General features: G+C 50.8%; 7 protein-coding genes across 7 annotated transcripts; 6 read left to right on the top strand and 1 right to left on the bottom strand.

Annotated features, from left to right (window-relative positions):
- Positions 1-226: 226 nt before the first annotated feature.
- On the top strand, positions 227-2,820 carry BDR25DRAFT_342171 (DNA repair exonuclease; the record flags this gene model as incomplete). The annotated part of the gene is made up of 8 exons (XM_033693690.1): positions 227-251; positions 303-585; positions 640-730; positions 783-1,039; positions 1,088-1,689; positions 1,743-2,074; positions 2,120-2,638; positions 2,693-2,820. The coding sequence occupies 8 exons, from the start codon at positions 227-229 to the stop codon at positions 2,768-2,770; spliced, it is 2,187 nt and encodes a 728-aa protein (XP_033549024.1). The 3' UTR covers positions 2,771-2,820.
- A 49-nt stretch (positions 2,821-2,869) lies between these two features.
- Positions 2,870-3,595, top strand: BDR25DRAFT_19106 (uncharacterized protein). The gene has a single exon (XM_033684282.1). It carries the CDS (start codon positions 2,969-2,971, stop codon positions 3,410-3,412), a length of 444 nt encoding a protein of 147 aa, XP_033549025.1. The 5' UTR covers positions 2,870-2,968; the 3' UTR covers positions 3,413-3,595.
- Positions 3,596-3,622: 27 nt separating this feature from the next.
- BDR25DRAFT_342172 (uncharacterized protein) lies at positions 3,623-6,557 on the top strand (the record flags this gene model as incomplete). The annotated part of the gene is made up of 2 exons (XM_033693691.1): positions 3,623-3,729; positions 3,812-6,557. The coding sequence occupies 2 exons, from the start codon at positions 3,623-3,625 to the stop codon at positions 6,555-6,557; spliced, it is 2,853 nt and encodes a 950-aa protein (XP_033549026.1).
- A 1,974-nt stretch (positions 6,558-8,531) lies between these two features.
- On the top strand, positions 8,532-10,677 carry BDR25DRAFT_324648 (Pkinase-domain-containing protein; the record flags this gene model as incomplete). The annotated part of the gene is made up of 5 exons (XM_033692169.1): positions 8,532-9,411; positions 9,458-9,631; positions 9,683-9,808; positions 9,856-10,237; positions 10,287-10,677. The coding sequence occupies 5 exons, from the start codon at positions 8,532-8,534 to the stop codon at positions 10,675-10,677; spliced, it is 1,953 nt and encodes a 650-aa protein (XP_033549027.1).
- A 721-nt stretch (positions 10,678-11,398) lies between these two features.
- On the top strand, positions 11,399-12,107 carry BDR25DRAFT_259656 (uncharacterized protein). Its single transcript, XM_033686599.1, has 2 exons — positions 11,399-11,748; positions 11,857-12,107. Exons 1-2 carry the CDS (start codon positions 11,608-11,610, stop codon positions 12,058-12,060), a joined length of 345 nt encoding a protein of 114 aa, XP_033549028.1. The 5' UTR covers positions 11,399-11,607; the 3' UTR covers positions 12,061-12,107.
- A 119-nt stretch (positions 12,108-12,226) lies between these two features.
- On the bottom strand, positions 12,227-13,796 carry BDR25DRAFT_333577 (uncharacterized protein). Its single transcript, XM_033692851.1, has 2 exons — positions 12,661-13,796; positions 12,227-12,593 (listed from the first exon to the last, which is right to left on the bottom strand). Exons 1-2 carry the CDS (start codon positions 13,736-13,738, stop codon positions 12,373-12,375), a joined length of 1,299 nt encoding a protein of 432 aa, XP_033549029.1. The 5' UTR covers positions 13,739-13,796; the 3' UTR covers positions 12,227-12,372.
- Positions 13,797-13,926: 130 nt separating this feature from the next.
- Positions 13,927-15,814, top strand: BDR25DRAFT_259662 (S-adenosyl-L-methionine-dependent methyltransferase). Its single transcript, XM_033686600.1, has one exon. It carries the CDS (start codon positions 13,996-13,998, stop codon positions 15,727-15,729), a length of 1,734 nt encoding a protein of 577 aa, XP_033549030.1. The 5' UTR covers positions 13,927-13,995; the 3' UTR covers positions 15,730-15,814.
- Positions 15,815-15,862: the final 48 nt, after the last annotated feature.

Genomic DNA, 15,862 nt, shown 5'->3' on the forward strand with positions numbered 1-15,862 from the left:
GGCATGCGGATTCAGATCATGTGATAGCGCGTCCTTAGTCAGCTAGGCTGAAGTGCGTCTGCGCGACTTCGTGAATGCCATTTGGTGACCGTGTTCACAATTTGCGCCATTTTAAAGGGCTGAGAGGGTACCGAGAGACTTTCTCACTCATTTTTTGTGCCGCATATCGCACTATCATCGGCCGCAATCCGATTTAGCGGTTTCGCTCTGTAATTCTCTTCCCCGCATGTCGCCGCGAGCGTACCCCAGAGGTAATTACCCCTCGATTCGCATTATAAGTCCCTCTAACAATGATCATCTAGGGCCGGACACAATCCGAGTCCTCGTCGCAACTGACAGTCATGTCGGATATAACGAACGCGATCCCACCCGAGGCGATGACAGCTGGAAGACGTTCCATGAGGTGATGTGCCTAGCGAAAGAGCATGATGTAGACATGGTGTTGCATGCTGGAGATCTTTTCCATGAGAACAAACCGTCACGAAAGTCAATGTACCAAGTTATGCGGACTTTGCGAATGAATTGCCTCGGGGACAAACCTTGCGAGCTTGAGATGTTGAGCGATGCGAGCGAGAACTTCCAAGGGTAATTTATTGTGGATGTACTTCTGCGCTAGAACTTGAAACTAACTTTCACCAGGGTATTTGATCATGTGAATTATGAGGACCCAGACATCAATGTTGCTATTCCAGTTTTTGCTATCCATGGAAACCATGACGATCCATCTGGAGTATTACCTCCAAGTCGCAGTCGCTGAGATTAAACATGCTGATGGAACTTAGATTGGTCACTTTGCCGCTCTAGATCTTCTCCAAGTTTCTGGTTTGATCAACTATTACGGCCGGAATCCTGAAGCCGACAAGGTCTCCATCAAGCCAGTCCTTCTGCAGAAAGGTCGCACGAAACTTGCATTATACGGCATGAGCAATATCCGAGATGAGAGGATGTTCCGCACTTTCCGAGAAGGACAAGTCAAGTTCTTTCAACCAGGTACGCAGAAGGACGAGTGGTTCAATCTAATGAGCGTCCATCAAAACCAGTAGGTTTTCTCCCAATTTTACGGATCTAGAAGCTAACACTGTAACAGTCATGCATACACGGAAACTGGTTATCTCCCTGAGAATTTCCTCCCCGAATTTGTGGATCTTGTCGTCTGGGGACACGAGCATGAATGCCTCATCGAACCGCGATACAACCCAGAAATGGGGTTCCATGTTATCCAGCCCGGTTCTTCAGTAGCAACTTCTCTCATGCCAGGAGAGGCAGTGCCAAAGCATGTTTGTATCCTAAGTATTACCGGAAAGGAGTTCACTTCTGAAGCCATTCGCCTCAAATCGGTACGCCCCTTTGTCATGAAAGAGATTGTACTCGCCGAAGAAAGAGCCATGAAAGAAAAGGAGCTTTGGAGAATGACTGAGAATCGGACCAAGGTCACTCAGTATCTTGAAGGTGTTGTTGAGAAGATGATCGAAGAGGCCAAAATGGAGTGGCTTGAACTTCAAGACGAGCAAGATGAAGGAGACAGCCTCCAAGTGCCACTTCCACTAGTTCGTCTCCGAGTTGAGTACTCGGCTCCATCCGGATCGTTCGACTGTGAAAACCCACAACGTTTCTCAAACCGATTCCAGACCAAAGTGGCGAACACCAATGATGTTGTGCAGTTTTATCGGAAGAAGAATGCAGCAAAACGTAAGTTGAATTGAAGCCACGGGAGCATTCCCTCCTCCTAATGCTTAAGCCAGGGACCTTAAAGCAGAACGCGGAGCTTCCAGACGAGTCGGTTCTGGCTCAACTTTCGCTCGATACTGTGAAAGTGGAGAAATTGGTTAGGGAGTTTCTCGAGGCCCAGTCCCTTACGATCTTGCCGCAAAACTCTTTCGGGGATGCTGTCACTCAATTCGTGGATAAGGATGATAAGCACGCTATGGAAATGTTTGTCAACGAGAGTCTGGCAAATCAGCTGAAGCATCTGATGGAGTCGAACGATGTAGAAGAGGATGACATCACAAACGAAATGGAACAACATCGGGCGAAGTTAGAAGAACTCTTCGCTTCTGGACAAATGAAGAAGAGTGTAAGTCCCCTGCTGCGTTAATTTCTATCTCTAACGTTAGAACAGAAGAAGGCCAGACTCAAGCCAAAGCCAGATCTATGGGATTCTGACCTGGATGGAGAGTGGGCTGACCAACTTGCGGCACTTAATCATACTGATGCTGAGGATGTAGATGAGGAAGCTGCTGCGTCTGCTGCATCGAAGAGGCCTCCCGCACGAGGACGGAGTAAAGCTGCTGGTACTACTCGCAAAACTGCGACCGCACCTAGGAAAGCGTTAGTTGCTAGAGCTAGACGAGGAGAAAAGAAGGTTGTGGAAGAAGATGGGGACGAAGAGGAGGATGACAACAGCGACGTAGTTATGGGCGATGATGACGATGAAGAGGATGATGCGCCGCTCTTCGTGCCGTCAATCCGAACCGCTGCCAAGAAGGCCTCGACCAAAGCTTCAACGCGAGCCAAATCGCCAGCTAAGAAGACAACCACACGTGCATCTAAGCAGTCGACCCTCAACTTCTCTCAAGCTCCCACACAGCGCAGCCAAGTACCGGCGCGCGTATCTCGGGGAAAGAAGATACAAGAACCGGTCAGTATACGTGCACTCGGACATACTCTTAACAGTTGTTGATATTCTATGCAGAGCGAGGACGAGATATCTGATGATGACGATGCCTTCGAACCTGTTCCGACTTCTCGAAACATGAGGAACAGGAGGTAGATTGTATGAAGTATTGTGGTGGAACTCGTTATGAATGCTCTGGGATAACTTCACTAAGTGCATAGCGTGGGTGTTCATGGGATATGTCTAGCTTCACGATTCAATGGCAATAGCGGCAAATTGTGCGGACGATACAAGTTCAGCCAGCGACGTATCATCCTCCAGACAACAGACTGGAGAGGTACGAAAGATATATATATGCCCAAACCCTCCACCGGTTCTAAACTCGCGCTCGTAGGTATCCTCTCTCTTCTTCTCTTGTTCATTCTTAGCAAACCTCATATGACGCAGCGGAGATGTTCGTCGCTGCCTCGACCGCTCTTTCCCTTCCAGGGGATGCCCGAAGAGCAACTTCCATGCTCTCGCTCTCTTCAATCTCTTCTGTCCTTCTCTTCTTCAATCGCAGTCCCGCTCGCCTGGGCAGGCTTTCTTTCCGTCATCTCTAGTCTCATCACAAGGCAGGAGCGCCGGCATGGTCTCTTATATCCTTCCTGTGAACCCGCTGCTCTTCCACATTTCCACAACACACTCATTTGTCTTCCATCTTCTTGTTTCAACCCGTCTTCTTTCGTCATTGCTGCTCTACGGCTTTTGGATAGCTGCCCGCTCGTTGTTCGTTCTGAAAGTCAACATCAGCACTGAGGTAAGTGATGGACTGATGCATCATCCTCTTTACATCTGCTTCTATATTGGCTGTTTGGAAGATTGACTGAGAGTTCTAGGATATTCGCATCACATCCATCACTTGTCTCGTTGCTCTTTTGAAAGTTCCCTCCGTTGGTCCCATCGTTCTCGTAATTGCAGGTTGTTGTCAACGTATCGCGCCCTCTGCAACCAAGCAGGTGACGCGCCATGTCCTTAGCATATAAAGTGGAAGAGTTGCTCGCGCTAAGGGACTCTGTCTCTGAGTCGGCGGTGTCGATTGATAAGTTTGCCGACGAGGATGTGATCAAAGGTTGGTTGGTTGGGTTGCTTTCACTCTTTTGCGCCTCTGTCGCCTCAACACCATGACCACTATCACCACTCGAAACTTGCCCCCAGGATCTGCGCCGCCGCTCGGAAAAATCTTGCCCCAGCTCCGCCTTCGCGGGGTGCAATCCGCACTAAAGAATTTTCTGCCCTCACTTTTTCTTCATGTCGCACACCAGGGCGTCAGAAAGCGTTTTTTGCTTCAGCGTGCCATCTGCAAGTTGAACCACCCGCTAACTTTGCTTCAGAACACGTTTTGCGACCTTCTGCGTCTGCAAACGTCATCGGCTTCAGTTCCGAAAAGGCTTCACGCTTGTCAATGACACCTGGAGTCGCGTCCGCAGCAGCCGGTAAGAAGCCATCACCTTCGCCCTCTGTCAAGCGAGGCAAGGCAGAGAAGCTTCTGAAAGAGCACGGGAGTCCCCCGGGCATGCGAGTAACCGCCGGTGGTCGCGTCGTCCCCAGTGATCTGCCACCGTTGGGCAGTGCTCGTTTCGCCAGCAACGGCTTCAAGCCTCAACCTCAGAGAACTGTTACCCCCGGCAACGTCTTGCCTGGTCAAGCACAACTGGACGTCAACAGCCTGTCGCAAAGCATTCAATTAATCGGTGGGCAGCCAGTCCTCTGCGTCGGAGACCGCATCTTCCAAATTCCAACGTACGCTCAAAACCAGAACGCGCTAGGCGCTTTTGTTCCGACACTCACAGATACCACGAGACCAACTGGCGATACAACGATGTCGTCTCTTCCCGTCTCATATCATGGTGCCACCGGCACCGCCTCTCAGGTGAACGGTGGTGCATCAGCAGACGGTCAAACACCACTATCAACATTCCTTGGTGTTGACCTGAACACATTGAAGCAGCGCCAGCTCTTCAAGAAAGCAGAGCTCAAGAACTTGGAGCAGACGGAGGTGCTGCAAGCCTCCCACCAAAGCGAGGCCTGGAGAGCTGCTATGATCTCGAAGAAGAAGAGCCTGATCTTGGAGCTCGATGCCTTACGCAAACAAGTCATGGCTCTTGAAGGTGCTACTACTTCGACATCCCAAACGGTCGCTCTACCACACCCGAACGTGTCGGTCACTGTTCCTCCAGGTGCCACCTTTATGCCTCAATTCGGACAACAGTTCGTTCCGGTCAATATGCCTCCGCCGCTGTATCAGCCATATGGTGGTTCCCAACCTCTCACGACAAACCCGCCGCAGCTCCTTAGTGACGGGGGTATTTTCGTTCCAAACGATGCTTCCATTCGAGCAGCCTCATACCCCCACGGCCCTGCCCCCCCAATAAATACTGACGTTCACCCTCAATCCCCAGGCTCTGCCACGCGCCGTTCCCATGCAATTGAGATCAAGCCGCCGAAGCAGCTTGGCCAGCGCTCTACCTTGGATCCAAAGAGCCCCACATATGAGCCGGCTTTCAAAGCAGCGGCAACGTTCGAGAACTCCAGAACACTTTCTCTTCGAACGCCGTCTTCCCTCAAGCGCTCTCCAATCCCCTCGGGTGATGGCCATGGATTGCAACTCAGCAAGCGTGACGAGCGGGTTGTTACTCAAAACACAAGCACGTCATCCATTGACACGACGGATTTCTTCCCACGAAATACACATGAGCACTCCTCCACACGAGTTGCACCTGGTAAGGTTTCTCCATCAACGCCACAGAAAGATTGGCCCCCGAGTCCATGGAACCCGCCCTCACGAAGTGGGAGTAATTCCAACTTGTCAGGACCTACGGTTCAGGCATCACCAATGAGGAGGCCGCCCTCACTCACAGAGGAGTTCAGCAAGTTAGGAGCAAACTCTCGTCGAGTCACCCCAACCATACCGGACTCAGGATTACCTGGCTTAGGAAAGGTCTCTGCCCAGCACACTTTTACGAAGCCGATTAGCTTCTTGCTGTCCACCTACCAAGAGGGCTACCAGGCCGGCATTTCCCACCTAGGACTGCCAACCAACCGAGAGGTGCTCCGCGGTTTCCTTGCAGGGCTCAATGACTACTTGAATAACAAGATATCCCGTGGTCCTTCGGCGGGCAACTTTCCTTTGTCAAGCACACTATCAACGAGTTCGTCTGTCCGAGGTCAGGTTATGAACACTACTCCACGTGACTCCGGTGTGAGTATGTCGTTCCCGCGCCCAGAGTCAGCGTTGGTAGGACAGGAGAATATGCGGTCCATAACTTCAACCTCGTTCTCCAGTGTTGGATACCCACGCCAGCTCTCTGGCAACCAGGTTGGCAGGGGAACTCTGCCTACTAATTCTCCATTGAAACCCCACTATGGGCCAACGAAGGAATATGCTACTGGGGCCGCCTTTGCGGATTTGCGTTCCTTCTCAAGGACCCCTGGAAATGGACGATTATCGCAGCTGGACGGCGCAATGGATGACTTGGCGGAGCTTCTTGACGACGCCCAACTCGGTGGCCATAAGCAAACTGACGATAAACCCCGTACGGAGGCCATTACGGAGTCTGTTGATACTGAGGCGTCATGCTTCGGTAAAGGAAAACAGAAAATGGATTCGTCTCCAGCGAAGAAGTCTGAGACTTCCAACAAGTCTCCAGCCAAGGCGCGCCTAGGTCAATTGACAAACAAGCTTCGACGTGAGCGAGAAGACGATCCTCGCCATCTTTCGCCAGAGGACAAGAAGAATCACAAGGACAAGTGGCACAAACGGTTCGGAATAATCAAGCGCACTGAGGACAACAACGTCCAAGCATACCTTCAATCCCAAGCGGAGGATCGACGCAAGAAGTCGAAGAAACCTTCCAATGAGAAGAAGAAGGCAGACGGGGGCCTAGAGAACCTTGACGAGTGAAGATCGGTGGCGTCCTCGTCTCGGAATTGCGCTCATCTGGGTTGCGTATTTGGCATCCTCTATGAATCGAGAGCTAGTGATTGGAGGCCTGACGGTAGATATACATAGGACTTGCCTTATAACTTTCCTTTGCATCCTTCAGCCTTCTCCTGGATTCCTTTCTTTCATTCAACTTATGTTCAACATTTTCTGGACCTGTATCCTGTACGAGGCCAGCTCTGGAGTCTCCTCTGGGAGCGAGTGCAAGGACCTCTCCATGGATTTTCGAGGACCTTCTATCCGGCTTCTTACTGGCTCTTAATGCTTACCTTTTACTTCCGACACTTCCGACACTTTCGACTTTTGTACACTATCTTCGCCGCCATTGGTGGACATGACTCTAGTTGTGGAACACTCCGATGCGGCTATTTGGTGGACTTGAGCTTCCAATTGCCCACACCTGTCGTTGTGGTATTCGATGGCTTTCTTTTCTTTCGCCTGTTTGCACAATACTTCCCGGATTATATGTGTTGTATGGCTTGTCGCAAGCTGGTGCCAGTCTAAATCCGTCTTAGGCCTCTCGATCATCGATGGCTTTCTTTTCTTTCCACCTGTTTGCACAGTACCTCCGGGTGATAGTACCGTATGGCTTTGTCCAAGCTGTTGTTTCTCTACATCTGTATTCGGCCTCTCCATGGTTTTCCCTCTAATCTCCCTTTGTACAATACGTCCAGGCTTGACTGCAAAAGGCCCTTGTCTTTGTACGTTTGCCTCGACTCCGTTTCTGTTTTGTTTGTCTTTCCTTTCCCCCACCTTTCTCAATGTTTACGGAGTATCGATTGCATGGGGGCAGGATTGACTATGGATGGCTCTTCAGTGCAAAGACGGACCGCCCGTTCTTATACTCTCCGCCGACTTTTCTGTTCTTCCCCCGGCCGGCATATTTGCCTTATGGATGCGTCGATACTCGGGTTTAATTAAAAGTTTTGTATGCACATGTTTTGTTTGCTTCGTGGTTAGGATAGTAAAACTTTGACCAAAATGCCGGTGCCTACTGCGTTGGTAATGGTGTGTTGTGTTGTGTGGTGCCTGTCAAGGAGATTTCAATGTTTAGTAAGGGGGGCACATGGGTGCTCCTTCCCGATTGGGGAGCGTTCCAGAACAAGTTGGCAGCGGGCAAATTCGGTGAATTAGGGACTGGGAGAACACTGGTTCATGCAGGAGATGGCAATTGCATCGAAATGGACGCGCTGAAGCAGGAACGAAAGCGAGCAGGGGATATGGCGATATCGCGAGTCAAGATGATAGTATTATGCCGCTGCTCAGCTGCTGATAAATTCAGGTGCAGTGACATCGTGGGGTGGAAACATTTGACGAGGCGCAGTGCGTGCTCCAGGGAAGGTGGAAGTCGGAGAGGCGCAGCCAGCAGGGCAGCCATTTCTCAGCTATTCGCAACGCAGCTTTTGAATAAATAAACTCCATTGCCAGACCACTGCAACGTCAGTTCTCGTGCTGTATTCCATAGATATTGTTTGACTCGGTTGGCCTGCAGTCGCCGTCGCGGCTTCACAGCGCTTCTCGGCAGCTTCCACGAAGGGTTCTAGCTCCCCACTCGTCCTCCGCCTCGATTCGCCGCCTTCACGTTTGGCGGCGGTCACGGTCTGCGCTTCTTCTTCTTCTTCTTCTCCTTCTTCCTCCACCGTCTCCCATCCATCGACGGTGTGTTCGACATTCTTTCACACCACCGGCCAGACACCGCCGGACGCAGCCGTCACCCCCTTCCCCCCCGGCACAGATTCATCAGCCACGGCGTCGAGAGACCCTGGACACCGACATCACCGCCAGAGTGACCATGGCCCGCTGCCACTGACCCAGCCCCCAGCAACACGCCTCCCACAGCTTTGGTCGCTCCTTTCTACTAGCGAGAGCCTACATCTGGGCTTGACCGTCGCTCTTCTCTCTCTGCATCCTACCTCGACACAGTAGTTGCCCTCCATGACCCAACTCTTCAGCTCATCGTCGAACCACTCGGCCTTGGCCGAGAAGAGAACCTTCTCCGGCCAGCTGCTGTCGTCGAATAAGCAAGTCAACGGCTCCAATAGCCAGGTCTCACAGAAGATCAAGAACTTCTTCCGTATAAACAGCCTCGGCAGCAGCGATAGCAAGGACCGCAAGCATTCCGACGATGGCACCTCTACCCCCAAGAACGACTCCAAATCCTCCTTTCGTCAGTCGAGATTTCTTCCACACATCACCCGCAATCGTTCCCAGACTGTCGCTAGCGAAGGTAACCCGCTAGACGATGGCATGTCACCCACCGCCCACGCGAACCCGTACTTCATTCATCAAGGCCCGCCCGCCCTGCGACATCACAATGAAGGCAGCGTGCCTCCGTCTCCACCTGATACTCCCCCGATACCAACGACGAAGATAGAGGCCGTGAGTGGGCCCAATGACCAGGTCACAACAGCTGGAAAGGAGGAATTGGCACGGAAGCTGCGTAGGGTAGCCTCCGCTCCAAATGCTCAAGGGCTCTTCTCATCTTCAAAAAACTCTGATAGACCACAAACTGCAGAGCTCGGAAAACAGCCATTAGTACAGCATGCTAACTCGTCAGCTTTGAGTATGGTGGAAACCGCCACTGCTTCCTCCAACCACCTCGTTCCCGTAGCCCCCGCCAACGGTATTCCATCTCCGGGCCAGATCCGCAATACAGTTGCCTTCCGGAGAACGTATAGTTCTAATTCAATTAAAGTTCGAAATGTGGAAGTCGGACCAGGAAGTTTTGATAAGATCAAACTAATTGGGAAGGGTGACGTTGGGAAGGTATACTTGGTTCGAGAGAAGAAGTCAAGTCGGCTCTATGCCATGAAGGGTATGTCTGCGCCCGATAATGCACGAAGCTCGCTAACCCTCTGTAGTCCTGAGCAAGAAGGAGATGATCAAGCGGAACAAAATCAAACGTGCTTTGGCTGAGCAGGAGATTCTGGCGACCAGCAACCATCCGTTTATTGTTACACTCTACCATTCGTTCCAGTCAGAGGATCACCTTTACCTGTGCATGGAATACTGTAGTGGTGGAGAATTCTTCAGAGGTAAGGGTCTTTGCAGATCTGTTCCAGGGGGCCTGAGCTAACAGTGGTAAGCTCTGCAAACTCGGCCAAACAAATGCGTAGACGAAGATGCAGCGAGATTTTATGCTGCCGAAGTCACGGCTGCCTTAGAGTACCTCCATCTTATGGGCTTCATATATCGGGACTTGAAGCCTGAGAGTACGCGCTTCCTCACAATCTTGATTCCTAATTACTAACCTAAGTAGACATTTTACTTCACCAATCCGGCCACATCATGTTGTCAGACTTTGATTTGTCAAAGCAGTCTGACCCTGGAGGCCGGCCGACTATGATCGTCGGCCGTAACGGTACCTCGTCAAGTAATCTTCCGACCATCGACACGAAGTCGTGTATAGCGAATTTCAGAACGAACTCATTTGTAGGGACGGAGGAATATATCGCACCAGAAGTGATCAAGGGATGCGGCCACACAAGTGCTGTGGACTGGTGGACGCTCGGCATTTTGATATATGAGATGCTTTATGGAACAACACCGTTTAAGGGCAAGAACCGAAACGCTACGTTCGCAAATATCCTCCGTGACGACGTACCCTTTCCGGAGGGATCTGGCACCCCGTCCGTGTCTAAGTAAGCTTTCCCCATCCATCCACACATAACTTCTGCTAACCCTTTCAAGTCTTTGCAAATCACTCATCCGCAAACTTCTCATCAAGGATGAGTTACGTCGTCTCGGCTCCAGGGCCGGTGCCTCAGACGTCAAAACCCACCCCTTCTTCCGAACAACGCAGTGGGCACTGTTGCGTCATATGAAACCACCCATGATCCCCCATCAAGGCCGTGGTGTTGAAACACCAAATTTCCGAAACGTGAAAGAGAGCCAGAGTGTGGACATTAGTGCTGCAAAAGTTAAGGGAGTACCCTTAGACTCTGGCCTTGCTACACCTATGGGTGAAGTTGCGGATCCATTCGAAGAGTTCAATAGTGTTACGCTTCACCACGATGGCGATGACGATATCCGTGACAATTCGGAACACCTTGAGCTCCAGAACACGCATTCGCACCGGTGAAAAATAATATCTGCTTAGATCATTTCCTGCACGGGAAAGATCCGGTCGTCGGGTGGCATTTCTGTTCCAAAAAAACGCAATTTCTTATGGCATTCCTTACTTTCAGGAGATCCGGCGTTCCGCTATCTCCTGGTCCACTCCTTTGCTGGACTAGACAAACGGTGTTCACAGCAACTTCTTGGTTTTGGCCACCACTTGTTTTGAAAGGACATACGGCGTTATAGGTTCCTGTCGCAAGGCATTATATTTGAATTTCTCTTGTGTCCCCACTTTCATGTTATTATTTTTTTGGGTGAGGCTTCTGAGAAATTTTGTTTTGGGCGCCTATAGTCGAGCCCACGGCTTGTCGAGCCAACTGTAAATTGCTCCGGCGTTCGCTACTGTACCGCCATCACTGGAGGATCGTCGTGCTCTCTTCAAGTGAGGAGATGGTGAGCCCTTGGCATCTTCGGGGTGTGGTGTTGAAAAGGGTGATGGGTGTGGGATTGAAGAGAGTTGAGTATTGAACATAGCACAGCTCAGTTGATATGTGCATGGAGCAGTGCGTCGATTAATCCGTGGTTTTGTCTTGATTTCTGTGAATAGAATCCTAAGTTCATGTCTTTTGGAGAGCGCCGAATGCCAAGATTCCCTCCTGACTCTGCACAGACCGCGTCGCGTCTTTCCCCGCGATATCACTTCATAGTCTTAGGTTTATACTATCAACATTGCGCATCTTCGTCTATTACATAGTCTACCCAAATTTGCAGTACGGCTGTGCAGACACACTATATTGTCACTCCTCTTTGACCTTCTTGGTCAATCGCAGCAAACAATTCCACACGCACTCGACTCCACACTTTGTCTCGACAATAAACCTCTTTCAACACACGCAAAGGCCCAATCCGTGCCACAATTCAGATCCGAAATACCATTACAATATCCAGAAAAATGTCAATGGACACTCCAGACCAGCACCAACCCCACCTCTCGGCCTCCCAACCCTCAGCACCATCTCCTACAGAAACACTCACCCCGCTCGAACAAGAAGTCCTCGATGAATATGCGCGGTTGCTTGGGAATCTGAATAACGTATCTCTCCCCCTCTTCCTCCCATTTCTCCCGCTGTCCCTCCCTCCTCCCCCGTCCTACCGAGGCTTGTGTCCCCCATTTCATCACTACTAACGCAAAGAGTCGCAGATGTCAACCCTTCTCTCCTCACTCGCCGCAAACCCATCTGCCGAGGTCCTGGACGCGCTAAGGGGACTAGAACGGAAAACGAGTCTCGTGTTTACGCTGCTAAAGGCGAGTGTGTATAGTATTGTGTTGAATCAACAGATTCAGGATCAGGAGCCTGAGGGGGAGAGTTTGGGGCAGAGTCGGGGGAATGATGGGGGTTTTTGAGAGATAGTGTGTTGCATGAGTTGAATGGGAAATGCCGTCCGTGTTTGTATTGATATGGTAATGGGATAAGGTGGGACGGGATGAGATAGGATGGGATAGAAGGCGTTTTATGATACCCGGATAGATTTGGGCGAAATGGAAAGGGAAGGAATGGAAAATATGGCTTGGGATTCGTGAGTCTATGGTCGGCAGAAATATACTACATGTTTGAGCAATGCTCGCTCATATCCTCATCATGATGGTAACTATACAAGGTACATCCCTCCAACTGCACGATATATCTGACATAATATCATCTCTGCCAAGCGACGTCTAATGTACACTTCCACCATAATACACTTTCCTCACGTCCACAAGCTTCTTCCCCCTCGCTCTCGCAATCTCGTCAGGTAGCTTTTGGCTGCATAGTGCCTCCCATGTAGCCTTGATGACGTTCATCTTGTTTCGGGAGCGCGGGGTGCGGGCAGCGAGGTCCTGTAATCCAGCGGCGCGAGCCATTTCGAAGATGAGATGCTGGACGCGGAGACCAAAGCCTATATCCCACGGTCAGAAACTCAGTCGTCCAAACCATCGTAGTTCAGTTTCATGGACAGCACTTACCAGGCGGTCTTGCAAACAATTGCACTTTCGTGGCTGCTACTTTCTTCTCTAGGTCTCCATATATCGTCCTGTTTTCGTATCTAGGCACCGGTCGAAGGTTCCTGATGGCTGCCATGACGCTCTGTTTCCTACCCTCTTCAGGTTCCACAGACTTTCCTTCTCCAACACCCAGTAAACCATTCCCATTTCCAGCAATCGTGAGATAGTACAACGACCTAATTTTGCCCATGCGCGTTTGATTCGTGACGCCATGCACAATCAACGTCTTCACGCGTATCGAGCGCAATTTGTCCTTGTCCCAATCTAGATACTTCAACAGCCGTTTCTGCCTCGGGTCCTCTTCTTCCTCATCAGCTAACCTCCTCGTCTGTCTCGCCATCCTGTTCTCTATCCTTGGTAGGTCTGGCAAGATCACTGAGTGTCGTGGATCTGCCAATGCCTCGAGAGCCCGTGGATTGCTACCCGTATATACAGCCCGTGGATCCATCGCCGCTTGCGTGAACGCAGCCTCCATGTTCTCTTCCAACTTCTCCTGATCTTTGCGGCTTAGTTGCCCATCTGGAACACCGTCTGGATACATTTTGGCCAGATTCTCGTTGGCAATACGACTCATAGCTTCATCACGTTCCACAGCGTTAGCGAGCCGAAAGTCCTTTTTGCCAACGATAGCTGATGGTGGGAGTTTGTCGGCGTGATCTGTTACGGGGTCCACATCCGCCAGATCATCCTCGTACGGCAGTCTCCAGGGATCCGTACGTTGCTGACCTTGGGTTAGTAGGTCTCGTGGATCGATGGCGGCTTCTGCGGCTTTGATAGCAGCGATTTGTGCCGGGGTATATCTTTTTCGGAGAAGCGCTGTTTCGTCGGTGTTGTATTTGGGGTAGGATTCTGAAGCAGCCTGATTGAGAAGTTGGAGGTCAGAGGCTTTTATGCTAGGGTAGTGCGGCCGGCGTCGCGCAGGTCGGGGACAGCTTGAATGGAAGGGTCGGGGTTGGTGCGATGCAGATGTTGAAGCCGAGGGCTTAGGGAGGGTGGTGGACCTTGAGAAAAGACATCTTGCAGGTCGCCAGACACTCATTTTGTGTCCCAAATTAGAGCCAGAGCTCAATTGAGCGCAGATTAGGAGTTGTGGATGTGAGAATGGCTTTGCCAAGCTCATCAGACGAATGCTGAAGTTCGAGGAAAATTATAGATGACTAAGCACAGCTGCGCTAGTATGTATCTAGCAATCACAATCTGAACTGTGTGAAATTCTACATGATATCCCGGGTTTTTCAACCATCGCTTCGGGCATTGGTTTGCAGTGGCCGAGGAGCATATTTTGCGAGATACAGAATGGCCTCTCTCGCTGCAGATGTTGCGTTGGCGGACAGTAATGGTGCGAAGAGATATGCTGAGACTCCTCCGCGGAGTGAGGAGCAAGGGCGGGGAAGCTACAGATTCAAGAATAAGAGAATGAGAAAGGGTCATGGTGATAGTAGTCAGATCCTGCAAACAAATGGGAGTAATGAGGAGATTCTCCTGGAGGATGTGAAGGACTTGTTGAACAGTATGGATTTGGGAAAGGAAGAGGGTATGGAAACCGTTCTCCCGGAACGGCTGTCTGAGGTCGAAGTTTCCATCAAGCAAATTTCTTCTACTGGAGATGGACTGGGCTTTGCGAAGGATTCAAAGCAAGTTTACGTTGTCCCGTTTACAGCACCCGGAGACAATGTCACAGCAAAGGTGTTCAAGCATTTCGAGAAAGAAGGATACTCCATGGCCGATTTCATCCGCGTTAATAAGCCTTCTCCACACCGGAATGAATCTCTCATTAAATGTTCTTACTTTACGACCTGCTCAGGGTGCCAATTCCAAATGCTTCCATACGACTACCAACTCGCGCACAAGAAGTCTATTGTAGAGAAGGCATATAAGAACTTCTCCAACCTACCTCCGGAACTTATCCCAGCTATAGGCGACACTATTGGATCACCTTTGGAGTATGGCTACAGGACAAAGCTAACACCACATTTCGACGGCCCACCAGATTCCCGCAGGAGCGATGGGAGGAATGGAATCAAGCGCACGTTCAAAGAAGTCCCACCCATTGGCTTCATGAAAAAAGGCACCCGCCAAACCATCGACATCGAAGACTGCCCCATCGGCACCTCCGTAGTTCGAAAAGGCATGTATCGGGAACGGCAACGCATAGCCCAGGAAATCGGAAACTACAACAAAGGTGCCACAGTCCTCCTCCGCGAAAACACCGCACGAATTCCAAAGTCCGAATGGGATGAAGCTCAAAATACCCCCGACTCTGTGATCGAGGAAAAGGGAGAATTCATCTACAAAAAAACCTGTATAACCGACCCTAAGGCTCAAACCACAGAACACATCCCCCCCTATCAATTCACCAACCCAGCAGGTGCATTCTTTCAAAACAACAACTCCATCCTCCCGCGCTTCACCCAATACATCCGCTCGCATATCCTTCCTCAAACACCCTCCTCTCACCCCAAAATCCACCACCTGATCGACGCATACTCCGGCAGCGGACTCTTCACAATAACTCTCTCCTCCCTCTTCACAACTTCTCTCGGTATCGACATCTCCCCCGCAAGTATCACTTCCGCCACCCAAAATGCAACCCTCAACTCTCTCCCCGCCTCGCGCGCCAAATTCATCGCAGCGGATGCCTCACATCTCTTTAGCTCGATCACGACGCCTGCCCGCGAAACCGTGGTCGTCATCGATCCACCCCGCAAGGGCTGCGACGAGAGCTTCCTGCGCCAATTAGTCGGATACGGACCCGCGAGAATCGTGTATGTGAGCTGCAACGTGCATACGCAAGCGCGGGATATAGGGGTGTTGGTTGGGGGGATGAAGGGGGTTGATGGCGGGTTTGGGGTTGGTGAGGGAGGCTATGAGATTGAGAGTATTGTGGGGTTTGATTTCTTTCCGCAGACGGGACATGTTGAGGGTGTTGCGGTCTTGAGGAGGAAGACGGAGTGGAATAGTGGTGGGATGGAGGAGAGTGAGATCAAAGAGGATGATAACAAGAATGAGGAAAAGACTGAAGGTGCTTGAGTAGGGAGGGCATCCCGTCCCATACTATCCATCCAGATATTTAAGCAAGGATATCTGCTAAATATGAGTTGAGAGCGATATAAACCAGCCCATCCAACACATATAGTTCTAACCAGAACACATATCATGCTTT

This window comes from Lindgomyces ingoldianus, assembly GCF_010093535.1.
Source record: "Lindgomyces ingoldianus strain ATCC 200398 unplaced genomic scaffold BDR25scaffold_12, whole genome shotgun sequence".
Lineage (NCBI taxonomy): Eukaryota > Fungi > Ascomycota > Dothideomycetes > Pleosporales > Lindgomycetaceae > Lindgomyces > Lindgomyces ingoldianus.

Excerpts from the sequence above, each read along its gene's own strand:
- BDR25DRAFT_333577 (XM_033692851.1), bottom strand. The coding sequence starts at position 13,738 with ATGAGTGTCTGGCGACCTGCAAGATGTCTTTTCTCAAGGTCCACCACC. Across the intron at positions 12,594-12,660 it reads ATTGTTTGCAAGACCGCCTG|GCTTTGGTCTCCGCGTCCAG; the intron begins GTAAGTGCTGTC and ends CGTGGGATATAG.
- BDR25DRAFT_19106 (XM_033684282.1), top strand. The coding sequence starts at position 2,969 with ATGCCCAAACCCTCCACCGGTTCTAAACTCGCGCTCGTAGGTATCCTC.
- BDR25DRAFT_259656 (XM_033686599.1), top strand. The coding sequence starts at position 11,608 with ATGTCAATGGACACTCCAGACCAGCACCAACCCCACCTCTCGGCCTCC. Across the intron at positions 11,749-11,856 it reads TGCTTGGGAATCTGAATAAC|ATGTCAACCCTTCTCTCCTC; the intron begins GTATCTCTCCCC and ends AAAGAGTCGCAG.
- BDR25DRAFT_259662 (XM_033686600.1), top strand. The coding sequence starts at position 13,996 with ATGGCCTCTCTCGCTGCAGATGTTGCGTTGGCGGACAGTAATGGTGCG.